The following is a 13,545-nucleotide window of genomic DNA, read 5'->3' as shown; positions in this document are numbered from 1 at the left end:
GTGTAAAAAAAAACCTAACAACATTGTGATTTGTACATTTTCACAATGTGCTTGTTCTGTTTTTAAACAAAGGAAACAATCTGAACTTGTCTTTATTTTTAAGTTATCGTGCCGTGATTTTACCAGTCCGGCCCACTTGGGAATAGATTTTTCTCCATGTGGCCCCCTATCTAAAATAATTTTGACACCCCTGCCCTAGATATATGCATATATCGCAAATAAATTGCTGTAGGGAAAGATTGTATAAACATTGTGCCATAAAACATACAGAAAGGCTGTTAAAACACAACATCTTAAAATTTTGTCATTACCAAAATCCGTGACCTCACAAAAAGCAAGGAAAGCCACTCAAAAGATCCTCTGGCAGAGTTCATCAGCCAAAGAAACAGCCGTGAGCGTGTCACTCGAGGCTCTGTCAGAGGTGACTGTTATATTCCTCTGCGCAGGAGCACTTTCAGTAAGTCGTCCTGGTCAGTAAGGAGTGCAAATGTGTGGAACTCAGTACCCGAGGAGGTTAAACTGGTCACAATTTACAAGGCCCTCACAAAAAAAATGAAAACGTGGCTTATCAACGCCTTCAGCTGCCAGCACTAAAAGATGAGCTTGTTTTGATGCTGAGATAAATATTATGTTGTGATGTTATATTTAATTTTTTCATCATATTGTATATGTATTGTGTGCTTTTTAAAAAAAACAAAAATTTAAATTGTAATTTTACGGCTTTTTTTTTTTACATCATGGCCAGGGGACTACATATGGAAACTAGCCTTCTGGCTAATTATGTCCTTTTTAACCATGTGTAGTCATGTGTTTTTAAAAAAATGCATTGTTCCCTTTGAAATAAACTAATGTTAATCTAATCTAAAAAAAAAGAGAGACATATTACATGGATAAGCAAGTGATCAACAATACTGCACAATTATGATGGAATTACCATTGGCAAAATAGAAATACTTTTAAACAGTTTTAAATGTTTACCCTCCCATGAAATTAAAGTACTGCATTCAGTGCATTGTGAGTAACAAAATAGCAAAATACCAAATACAAATAAAAGCACTGGCGACGTGAGCGTCTGCGTGGTGACGTCACGCCAACCACGTGGTTTTGTTATTACAGGAAGTGAAGATGGCCGCTCAGTCGTTTCTCTCCGAGTCGGCTCTCGGCTGGTCTATTTTCACCTTTGTACTTTTGGTAAGCATTCGTCATGTTGTGTAGCGACGCTAACATTGCTTAGTTTGAAAGAAGCGCTGCCTGAGATACTTTAGCGAACGCTGAGCTTGCATGGCTAACGCGTTTGAGTGTAAACATTAAAAACATGGCTACCGTGATCATGTAGCAACTCTATTGTCAGTTGCTCTGGATTATTATTAGTCATGAGTTGCATGTAAATTACATGTGATAACACTTAAACGCTACCATTAGGAGACGTGTTCGTTTCGATGAATTAGGACAGTGGAATAGTGGTAGTACTTAAAATAAAATGACGCTTTGAAGTAGCTCAGCTTAAAGGCCTAATGCTCATTAGCAGGGGTTATGGTCACGTGACCAGGACGTGTCAGCTGTTTTAAGTTGCTTTGTTTTACTTCACAACAGTATGTCGTTTATACAACAATACCACTGATAGGTATTATTTGGATGCAATGCAGCATCATTCCACGGCATAAAACAAATACGAGAAAAACAAGGAGAAGGCCTATAGCTGCTTGTCTTTTAATTGATCCCGAATGTGAGTGATGGCCATTTAACTGAAGGCACTTCCTTTTGCAGTATCCTCGCTTCCTGTCTGCTTGTGGGCCTTGAGTACGTCCTTTTCGTTTTAAAGCATTCCTTCTCTCTTATCTGCTATCTCATGGCATTGTGTCTCCGTGTTGTGCAATGTTTGCAAATGCATATGCTGTATAAAGACACCTTTTGATAAGAGGGGTTGTAGAATAAAACAAAAACAGTTAAAGCACCACTGATAGTCACACACACACACTAGGTGTGGTGAAATTACCCTCTGCATTTGACCCATCCCCTTGTTCCGCCCCCTGGGAGGTGAGGGGAGCAGTGAGCAGCAGCGGTAGCCGCGCTCGGGAATCATTTTGGTCAGTGGTCCCCAACCTTTTTGTAACTGCGGACCGGTCAACGTTTGAAAATTTGTCCCACGGACTGGGGGGGGGGGGGGGGGGGTGTTATGGTATTTAAAAAAAAAAAAATTTGTCATAAAAAAATACAATTATGTGTGCCCACGGACTGTATCGCTGCAGACTGTATTGATATATATTGATATATAATGTAGGAACCAGAAATAATAACAGAAAGAAACAACCCTTTTGTGCAAATGAGTGTGAATGAGTGTAAATGGGGGAGGGAGTTTTTTTTGGGTTGGTGCACTAATTGTAAGTGTATCTTGTGTTTTTTATGTTGATTTAATAAAAAAATAAAATATTTTTTAATTTTTAATTTTAATTTTTAATTTCTTGTGCGGCCCAGTACCAATCGATCCACGGACCGGTACCGGACCACTGATTTTGGTGATTTAACCCCCCAATTCCAACCCTTGATGCTGAATGCCAAGCAGGGAGGTAATGGGTCCCATTTTCATAGTCTTTGGTATGACTCGGCCAGGGTTTGAACTCACGACCTACCGATCTCAGGGCGGACACTTCTCCCTTCACTATTACCCTGGATTTCCATTGAATGCAGAATGGCGGCGGACTGGCACAAGTGCGATTTTATTTGAGTCAATGTGTCAATTTACACTGCCCGTGGAACGTCAACAACATGCCGTTTCCGTTACACAATCCAGCGCTAAATATACGCAGAGTTTCTATTTTAGCCAGACACCGTTCAATTCAGCTAAAATCTGCTCGTGTTTTCAAAATAAAATGCTTCGTCTTCAAGGCAGTTTGTGTTTAACACTTTGAAAGGTCCTAATGGGCGGCGACAGACCTTAAGTCAGACCTGGGCAAATTAAGGCCCGGGGGCCGCATGTGGCTCGTTGAGCTTTTCAATCTGGCCCGCCGGACATTCCCAAATAATTTTTTTAGATCTTTAAGATGGAAACTGTAGCTGCCATTATGATGTGCAGTGATGTTTTGAAATTACCGTAAGTCTTGAACCATACAAAGTATTTTATTGGTTGGAATCTGTGCTTTTGCATGATATACTAGTTACTATGGTAATCTACGTCACAGCAGCTCAGACGAGGCACCAAGCAGTGTGGGTTTCTACAGTGTTTCCAGAGCGGCCAGCCTGAAATACGGGTGTCAGAGACAGACGCGGAAGGAGATTTTTACAACAAAGTTCTAAAGCTTAGTGATATATCAGCTATATCAGATTGTAGGGTTTTTTTTTTTTTTTTTAACCCTTCGTGTTCATAGTTTGCATTTTCGTTGCATTTCCCTTGATTGTAAAATATGTCGATCGAGAGGGGGTGTGACATTCATATGTTGTCAATATTCAGTGTTTTATCGGTCGTAGTTAATATTGTAAATCCCACATTCTTTATTTTCATGTGTATTCTCTCATTCAGTAAAACAATTTAAAATTCTTTTTTTTTTAAGGCGGTCTGACATAACGTTTTTAGCATTCAATCAGACATTATTATGAGGTTTTGTATTAGTGTTCCTAAAAATCAGATATACCAGCCCCCAGACACATTTTTTTTTTCTCTAAATTTTGCCCTCCGAGTCAAAATAATTGCCCAGGCCTGCCTTAAATCAACTTGTCAAAGGTTTTCAGACCTCATTTTATTTTGTGGACACAAATGGATGAGGACATGCTGATTCTGAAGGTCACAAATGTAAGAATAATGTACAGGCATATCTCGGGCAGCTAAATAGAAATATGGGGGCCTGCCTGTGTCAAATATCAGCTGATACGGAGGCCGGGAAAGCAGGGGAGTAGTGGTGTGACACGCTAGCCAGGGATGATGTTACTGTTGTGTTGTTGCTTGCTGCAAAAAATAAAGTGGTTTATCAAGGCAAGACCGAGTTTATTTGCTTCTGCTTCACTGGAAGGACAAAAAAAAACTTTTTGTAGTTCACTTCATTACTACTTTCCTTATCATGGCAGAGGGCGGCACCCTCCCGCGCTAAAGCCGGTCTGCAGCCGTTTCGTATTCAGTGGAAATCCGGGGTTATTGTGCATTACTAAGCTATTCAAAGAATAGAGAGTAGCACCGCTAATAGCTAGCTGGCAATTAGAGTGCTAATCGTTATCTTGCAACTTTGGGGCTAGTAGCTAAACATTTTAATTGCTAAGATTATCATAATAATACAGTATAATTATTTACTCATGTTTTTATTGAAAACCTACACGGTACAGTGAATAGGCTGGCTGTGTCACTGTCATTTGTTAACCAATGTTAATGTGTATTTAAAGACATTTGTCTGAAAAGTAGCAGGTGGAATATATATATAAAAAAAATATATATATATATATATATAAAAGAAACAAAGTCTAATGAACTAAACATTTTAAGACCCCCCTGCAGTACCTGTGCGGACCAACTAATGGTCGCAGACCCCTGTTGAAGACCTCTGGTCTAGATAATATGTGTTGGATATGTTTTTGTGTAAGTTTTGCTTGAATTTTGCATAGTCATATCTATCTGTGTTGGCCCTGCGATGAGGTGGCGACTTGTCCAGGGTGTACCCCGCCTACCGCCAGAATGCAGCTGGGATAGGCTCCAGCACCGCCGGCGACCCTGAAAGGGACAAGCGGTAGAAAATGGATGGATGGACATTTATAACCCGTTTTTTTGAGTCTGTCTGTATCATTAATTCGTCATTGTTAGTATTTATGTCGCTGCATGTTTCCTCAGGCAGAGGCATCCAAAACTGCGTGCAAGGTCACGCCAAAATGCATTAACCTTATGATTTGATGCTTTGGCCTTGTTTAACCCGAGTATCCAACATTGCAACGACATTTATAAGGCAGAAAAGAAGAAAATTATCATTGGTCCTCTTTAAAATGTTTACCCTGGTATAAGCTTCTCTTTACAACAGGAGCGCTCAAGTCTTTTTGTAGTAATTTACTATTCAAATTTTAAAGTCTCTCGCAAGTTTTGAACTAAACTCGGGGGTGGGTCAGGTCTTAATTCCACACTGCCAGTTAAATGGCCCTACCTCACACAATATAATATGGTCGGTGGCCTCCCCTTGTACCTCCAAAACCCATTTTCCGGAGGATTATTGGTTCTGGTCCCTCCAGGCTGTTTACTTTCTGTGTTCCTACCCTCACATACTGTATATGGTAACAAGCTTTGTGTAGTCACCAAAAGAGCAAGATCACGGGTACAAGCGGACGAAATTTGTTTCCTCAACCGTGTGGCTGAACTTAACCTAATCGACAAGTTGAGGAACTTGGTCACCCGGGAGGAGCTCAGAGAAGAGGAGCGAGTTGACGTGGCTCGGGCATCTAGCCCGGATGCCTCCTGGTGAGGTTTTCCAGGCATGCCCAGTCAGAAGGAATACCCGGTGTAGTCCCAAAGGACGTGCAGAAACTTGTGATGGTTTTGGAACCAGACAGCCAATGAAAAGGCACCCTTCTGTTGATCAAATTTTTTTTTCTGATGTTTGTATAACTGCAGCTACTTTACTGATGAATGCTAGAGCACAAAGTTGCAATGTACTTGTAGCATCATATGCTACGGGCATTTTTAGGTTATGTGTATGTCTAACATTCATTGTGACATATATTTTGTTCTTCTTCAGGTCATCCTCGCTTTCTGTTGGGTCTACATTCGCAAATTTCAAAGTCGCCAAGAAAGCGAAGTTGTTTCAACCATCACAGCAATATGCGCACTGGCCATTGCACTAATATCTTCAGCACTTCTACCAGTGGATATTTTCCTTGTCTCCTTCATGAAGTACCCAAATGGCACATACAAGGTTTGTATCTGCTCTGCTATTTCCTCCAGTAACATTGTGCCTGAGAAATAGGGTTGCTCAAGCCAGTTTGTAATTTTCTTTCACAAATGACACAGTGTAGATGTTTGTTGTTGTCCTATCTAAAAACTGACTACATTTCCTCGCTCATAAACTCTGAACAAGCTCTGAACTCATTATAAACTGAAGATAGTGTCAGGACATCTTGATTTGGTGGTACATTTGTTGCTATCTTGTTGCATGAACTTCAGGGATTTTGTTAAACAGTAAACATAATTGCTTAATGTGCTTATGCTATGTTTTATAACATATATATATATATATATATATATACATATATATATATATATATATATATATATGTATGTATATGTGTGTATATTAGGGGTGTAACGGTACGTGTATTTGTATTGAACCGTTTCGTTACGGGGGTTTCGGTTCTGTTCGGAGGTGTACTGAACGAGTTTCCACATGCACATATTAAGTAGCGTACCGCACGTTGTGTAAACAATGCACACCGAGGCACAACACACGGCATGCTAGCAGCGACCGGGCTACGATAGACTGATCATACATCCTCTTTTCACCGGACTCTTTTGCGGGGCTGTCTGGGCGGAGTTTCTTAAATGCCTCAAATGCCCGGCATTTTGAGTTAGGGTTGCGTGTATTTCCAATGGCCGTTCAGGGTTAAGAAGGGGTTGAAAACAAAACGAGAGAGAGAGCGAGAGAGTTATGATAAACGCGCATGCGTCGCCAGGCTCTGCTTTTTATCGATAGATTTATCAGATTTAATTTTTTATTATAAATAAATGATAAATGGGTTATACTTGTATAGCGCTTCCCTACCTTCAAAGTACTCAAAGCGCTTTGACAGTATTTCCACATTCACCCATTCACACACTGATGGCGGGAGCTGCCATGCAAGGCACTAACCAGCACCCATCAGGAGCAAGGGTGAAGTGTCTTGCCCAAGGACACAACGGACGTGACTAGGATGGTAGAAGGTGGGGATTGAACCCCAGTAACCAGCAACTTTCAGATTGCTACCAACTTCGCCACGCCGTCCCTATTATCTATAGCAGGGGTGTCAAAAGTGTGCCCCGGAGGCCATTTGCGGCCCACAGCTAATGTTTTAAAGGCCCACGGCACATTCTAAAAATACTATTAAAATAAACAAAAACATAACAAAAGTGAAATAAAGAAGCTTAAAGGTGAACTGTAATTTAGAAAAAGTTGCAATGTTGACTAATAAAACAAAGCTGGTTTTTTTTCTTTCATAATATTGAATCAAAATCAATGTTATTATGAATTATTGACTTATCCAAGGTTCCGATTACTTCACATCAAATATTCCACTTAGAAAAATATTTTTGGTGGAAGATTTTGCATATTTTGCATGTTTTGTTTGACAAAAAAGGGCGGAAAACAAACAAACAAAAAAACAACAAAAAAAACTAAAACATTTTGAAATGAGGAATACCGTAATTTCCGGACTATAAGCCGCACCTGACTATAAGCCGCACCAGCTAAATTTAGGGGAACATACAGATTGCTCCATGTATAAGCCGCACCCGACTATAAGCCGCAGGGTTTTGATGTGTAATTACCGTAGTATATAGGGGTTCCTGCTACCACGGAGGGGATTGTCGGGACAGAGATGACTGTTTGGGAACGCAAAGCGTCCCATTTATTAACAATAAATCTTTCAATCATTCAATCAAACTTTCACATCTTTGACATGGCGAACAGCATTCGTGCAGAGTACAAATAATACAACGGTGCAAAGTAATACAAAGTGCTCACCTGTACGTTATCAAAATAACCAGCCTACCGGTATATGAAAAGTCAGTCTTTAATCATTGTGTCATCGTCTTCCTCCTGCGTACTAAAACCACCGAAATCCTCTTCGTCGGTGTCGGAGAAGAACAGGCCGTAAATAAGCCGCACCCTTGTATAAGCCGCAGGGACCAGAACGAGGGGAAAAAGTAGCGGCTTATAGTCCGGAAATTACGGTAGATCTGAAGTTGATGTAGACTCCAGAGATGTAAGCGTTAAATATAAAATGAAGGTATGCCCTGGCACACCATTATCATCATTTCAAGACCGAAGCAAAACACTTTTTACACTTTTATACTGAAATAAATACACCTACAACTTATTAAATAAAAACATAGAAAAAACTACCAGCAGTGGTAAAGTTTAGATCCATGAAGGAAAGAAGAAAGTGAATGAATGTTTATAACTGAATACATTTACATATGTATACACATTTTTTTTTGTTTTTTTGTTTTGTTTTTTAATGAATTAAGTAACGTTTATGACAACCTTTTTCCAAAACATAATATAGAATGTGAGATATAACAGGATAATGCATAATTTTTATAATTTTTAAATTTATAATTTTTTTTCAAAACGCTTACAAAAAAGTGGGACCCCAAAAATTTACTGTGGGACCCCATTTTGAAAATTCCTAGCGCCAACACTGCTGTCAACAGAGGAGAAAAAAATGCTTTATTTAAATACATATATTCTTTATAAAGCAAGTTCGAGTATCATTCGCAAATTTTCACCTAGTCCCGGCTGGCCTTGGCGTGCTGCCCACCTTGGCACGCATATATGTGTCATCTTTTTGAGATTTCAGAATATGGTCAGCCTAGGCTACGACAACATGTAAAAGCCAGAGCTGGAAGACCCTCTTGCCTTGTTAAGATCTCCCGTTTGGAAACACTTCGGCTTCGCAGTGCGATACAACAATGGAGGACGAGAGGCGGACAAAACGAAAGCGGTTTGCAGACATTGTTCAGCAACAGTAGGGTATTCTTCTGCCAACACGTCAAACATGCTAACCCATTTTAAGCAGCACCACCCCCAAGTGAACATCGCTTCAACGAAGAGAAAGACGGGCGTCGTGCAAACACCGCATTCAAGCAGCCTCTCCTCGGCGAGTCAGGCAGGGCTAAAGCAATAACAAATGCCGTTGGTGTTTTTATAGCAGCAGATTTAAGACCATATTGCATTAAAAACTAGATTTTGACCCACTTCTATGGTGGAAGAACAATGAGCCCATATATCCTCTTACTGCCAAGTTAGCCAGGCACTACCTCGCCATACCTGCTACCTCCGTGCCCAGCGAAAGGGTATTTTCCACAGCTGTAGACATTGTAACTACAAGCAGGTCTGCTCTTTTTGCAGACAATGTGGATAAACTGATTTTTCTGGAAAAAAACATGAAGATTGAGTGAAAGTCACCAGGGCTAAAGGCTGGAAAATGAAATCATCATCTCCATAGAGGTTTTCAAGAGATAGAAGCATGTAGTGCTCTAGAATCTCTTGGTACACCGCTGCATTGACTCTGGACTTGATGAAACACAGTGGACCAACACCAGCAGCTGACATGGTTCCCCAAACCATTGCTGACTGTGGGAACTTCACACTGGATTTCAAGCAACTTGGATTTTGCTCCTCTCCAGCCTTCCTCCAGACTCTAGCGCCTTGACTTCCAAACGAAATACAAAACTTGCTTTTGTCTGAAAACAGGACTCTGGACCACTCTGCAACTGTCCAGTGCTTCTTTTCCATAGCCCAAGTCAGACGCTTCTAGAGATTTTAGAGCACTACATGCTTCCATCTGTTGAAAAGCTGTATGGAGATGATGATTTCATTTTCCAGCATGATCTGGCACCTGCCCACAGTGCCAAAACCACCAGTAACTGGTGTACTGACCATGGTATTACTGTCCTCGATTGGCCTGCCAACTCCCCTGACCTGAACCCCATAGAGAATTTGTGGGGTATTGTGAAGAAGAAGCTGAAAGACACCAGACCCAATAATGCAAATGAGCTAAAGACCGCTATTGAAGCATCCTGGGCATCCATAACACCTTAGCAATGCCACAGGCTGATTGCCTCCATGCCACGCCGCATTGATGGCAGTAATCCGTGTAAAAGGATTCCCAACCAAGTACTGAGTGCATTAATTGACATTTTCAAATGTTTGATTTCGTTTTGCTGTTATAAATCTTTTTTTTTTACTTGGTCTGAGGAAATATTCAAATTTTTTGAGATAGGATTTTTGAGTTTTCTTAAGCTGTATGCCATAATCAGCAATATTAAAATAATAAAAGGCTTGCCATATTTCAGTTGATGTGTAATGAATCCAGAATGTATGACATTTTTGTTTTTTTTAATTGCATTACAGAAAATAAAGAACTTTATCACAACATTCTAACTTTCTGAGACAGTCCTGTATGTGTATATACTGTATGTATGTATACATGTATGTGTGTGTATATATATGTATGTATATGTGTGTATATATACAGTATATGCAGTGTTGGGTTAGTTACTGAAAATCAGTAACTAGTTACAGTTACTAGTTACTTTATTTCAAAAGTAACTCAGTTACTAACTCAGTTACTTACACCAAAAAGTAATGCGTTACTGTGAAAAGTAACTATTTAGTTACTTATTTTTTTAAAGCTCCCATTAATGCCCTTTTAGCCTTCATTTCAGTACTGTTATTGCACTGGAGAAAAATACAATGTGTTGATCAACTTGACATGCATTTGCATCACTGAACTCTGCTAAGCAATGTGCTCAACATACAACACACAAAGACAAATATATGTTTCAAAAGGCCAATTTATTTCAGGCCAGAACAAATTGACAAAACTATTTTAAATAGCTGCAACATAACATACATAAGTAACAAACAGCATAATAACAACATAGCTGTAAACAAAATACGTACTTTAACTTTATTTTTACATACCAAAGCCTAACCAGGCGTTTTTTCTCCCAAGGAATTCTGAAATAAAATCATGTCTGAAGCCCAGAACACTCTACACATTTCCCCAGTTTTAGTTTAGAGATAAGGAAATATTGGCCTGGCCCACTAGGATCCCTCTTTATGTTTGTGAACTTTATTTTTTATACATTTAGAGTGATGTGATAATCAAACACTCTAGAAGTCTAGAAATATAGAGTATATAAGACGGGGGTCGGCAACCCGCGGCTCTAGAGCCGCATGCGGCTCTTTAGCGCCACCCTAGTGGCTCTCTGGAGATTTTTCAAAAATGTATGAAGAATGGAAAAAGATGAGGGGGAAAAAAATCTATTTTTTTGTTTTAGTATGGTTTCTGTAGGAGGACAAACATGACACAAACCTCCCTAATTGTTATAAATCACACTGTTTATGTTAAATATGCTTCACTCATTCGAGTATTTGGCGAGCGCCGTTTTGTCCCACTTATTTTGGCGGTCCTTGAACTCACCGTATAGTTTGTTTACATGTATACATTTCTCCGACTTTCTAGGACGTGTTTTATGCCACTTTTTCTGTCTCATTTTGTCCACCACACTTTTAACGTTGTGCATGAATGCACAAAGGTGAGTTTTGTTGATGTTATTGACTTGTGTGGAGTGCTAATCAGACATATTTGGTCACTGCATGCCTGCAAGCTAATCGATGCTAACATGCTATTTAGGCTAGCGATATGTACATATTGCATCATTATGCCTGATTTGTAGCTATATTTGAGCTCATTTAGTTTCCTTTAAGTCATCTTAATTAAATTTATATCTCATGACACATGTAATATGGCTTTTAATTTTTTGCGGCTCCAGACAGATTTTTTTTTGTATTTTTGGTCCAATATGGCTCTTTCAACCTTTTGGGTTGCCGACCCCTGATATAAGAGAATTGACAGAGTGTGTACTATAATTCATAATAACATTGATTTTGATTCAATATTATGTTTTGAGTAATGACAGTTTGAAAGAAAAAAAACAGCTTTGTTTTATTAGTGAACATTGTAACGTTTTCTAAATTACATTTCACCTTTAAGCTTTTTTATTTCACTTTTGTTATGTTTTTGTTTATTTTAATAGTATTTTTAGAAAGTGCTGTGGGCCTTTAAAACATTAGCTGTGGGCTGCAAATGGCCTCCGGGGCACACTTTTAACACCCCTGCTATAGATAATAAAAAATTAAATCTGATAAATCTATCGATAAAAAGCTGAGCCTGGCGACGTATGCGTGTTAACCACTCTCTCGCTCTCTCTGTCTCCGCCCCTCCCTCGCGAATGCTGCTGCGCCCTCCCTCCCCTTCCCACACTCAGACACACACACACAGTGCGGCTCCTCCGTGTGACACAAGAGATTCAGAAGAACGACACCGTAGCGCTGCCACAAAACACACTCAGATCTTCTGTTTCAAGCCAATACTACATAAAAAGTAACGTAAAATAACGCAGTAACGCATCATGTAGTAACAGTAACTGAGTTACTGAATATAAAAAATAACGCGTTAGATTACTAGTTACTGCCGAAACTAACGGCGTTACAGTAACGCGTTACTTTGTAACGCGTTAGTCCCAACACTGTATATATGCATGTATATATATATATTGATGTGTGTGTGTGTGCGTGTGTATGTGTGTGTGTGTGTGTGTAAATATGCATATGAGGGACAAGCGGTATCAAATGGATTGAAAGATGGAAGTCAAATGCATAAAACCAGTAGTTTTTTTACTGTTGAAATTTATCTGACGTTAAAAATTAAGGAAAATATAAAAAACTGATTTATTGCATTTTTCTGCATTTTTTCTTAATACATAACTGTTTTAATAACATATTTTAACATGTTGTATTGCAGGAATGGGCAGCAAACAATGAGACAAGAGCACAGATTGAGGACACAGTCCTGTATGGATATTACAGTACGTAGTTCCCCTTACATTTGGTCTTTGTGCCGAGAAAACACTTAGCTCTGGCTCATTGCTTTTTATATTGAGGATATTTCTCTATCATCAAAGTCATCTTTTCTGTGAGTTAGGCTCAATATCTTCTGAGTTGATCATAACCGCTCAGCCCAGTCACTCACTGACACAGGAATCTTATCCCGTCTGACTCCTGGTCTCACAAGTTTGTTTTTGTTTTCCCGACCTCTTTGCACCTTATAGTTATTTCCATTGCACCCTGTGTCTTAATGCATCCATTTACCTGAACCAAACCAAACAAATGATCATCATTCCAAAACTGAAGTCCACTTTTTGGAAATAAAGCGATTAGGATCGGTCAAATTACATATGGATTAATTGCATTGCATGATAATGCATAATATTACCATTGCAATTTGCAACATAATATTGCGTTTTGTTATACATAGATACGGTAGACATTTACAGGCACTACTTGACGTGCTGTCTGTCATTATCCAATCAAGCATAAAGCCTCAAAAAGCTGTGGAGGAATGTTAAAACAGGCCCGTTATAATACAGAAGTATTTGTCAGCGATAGCAATAATTGGCAAATCATTTTTGCTTATCACTTTCTACCATAAAACTATAGTGGCACTGAAACAACGTCATGATTGGCCTGCGTGTTTGGCTTTCAGTTTGTTGTCTCTGATGACAGCAAATTCAGCCATTCCAGAGACGCTATCGCACATTTTCCAACAGCTGCTAGCCTAAAGTGCCTCCAAGCAACACTGTTATGCTCCGTCTGTTAAGAAATGACAAGCTGTCTGCTCGCTTTCGACAGCTCAATCCAGTGAACTACTTCCACCGGCTATATGACAATAAACTTCCGCCGTCGGTTTTCAGCGCATGCTAATGCTGCATCCAAGAAACCGCAATCAATTGTCCTTCAGACATACAAATTAGATTTA

General features: G+C 39.5%; 1 protein-coding gene across 1 annotated transcript in view; it reads left to right on the top strand.

Moving 5' to 3' along the window:
• The first annotated feature begins 1,089 nt into the window (after positions 1-1,089).
• LOC133657841 (lysosomal cobalamin transport escort protein LMBD1-like) overlaps positions 1,090-13,545 on the top strand; it is a 68,924-nt gene continuing 56,468 nt past the window's right edge. The window contains exons 1-3 of the mRNA XM_062059625.1: positions 1,090-1,191; positions 5,703-5,879; positions 12,532-12,595. Coding sequence (XP_061915609.1) covers positions 1,126-1,191; positions 5,703-5,879; positions 12,532-12,595 — 307 coding nt within the window. The 5' untranslated portion in view covers positions 1,090-1,125. The remainder of the gene's footprint in view (positions 1,192-5,702; positions 5,880-12,531; positions 12,596-13,545) is intronic.

This window comes from Entelurus aequoreus, linkage group LG09, assembly GCF_033978785.1.
Source record: "Entelurus aequoreus isolate RoL-2023_Sb linkage group LG09, RoL_Eaeq_v1.1, whole genome shotgun sequence".
Classification (NCBI taxonomy): Eukaryota; Metazoa; Chordata; class Actinopteri; order Syngnathiformes; family Syngnathidae; genus Entelurus; species Entelurus aequoreus.
The sequence above is the reverse complement of the archived record's forward strand: the minus strand, read 5'-3'. Positions and strand labels throughout refer to the sequence as shown.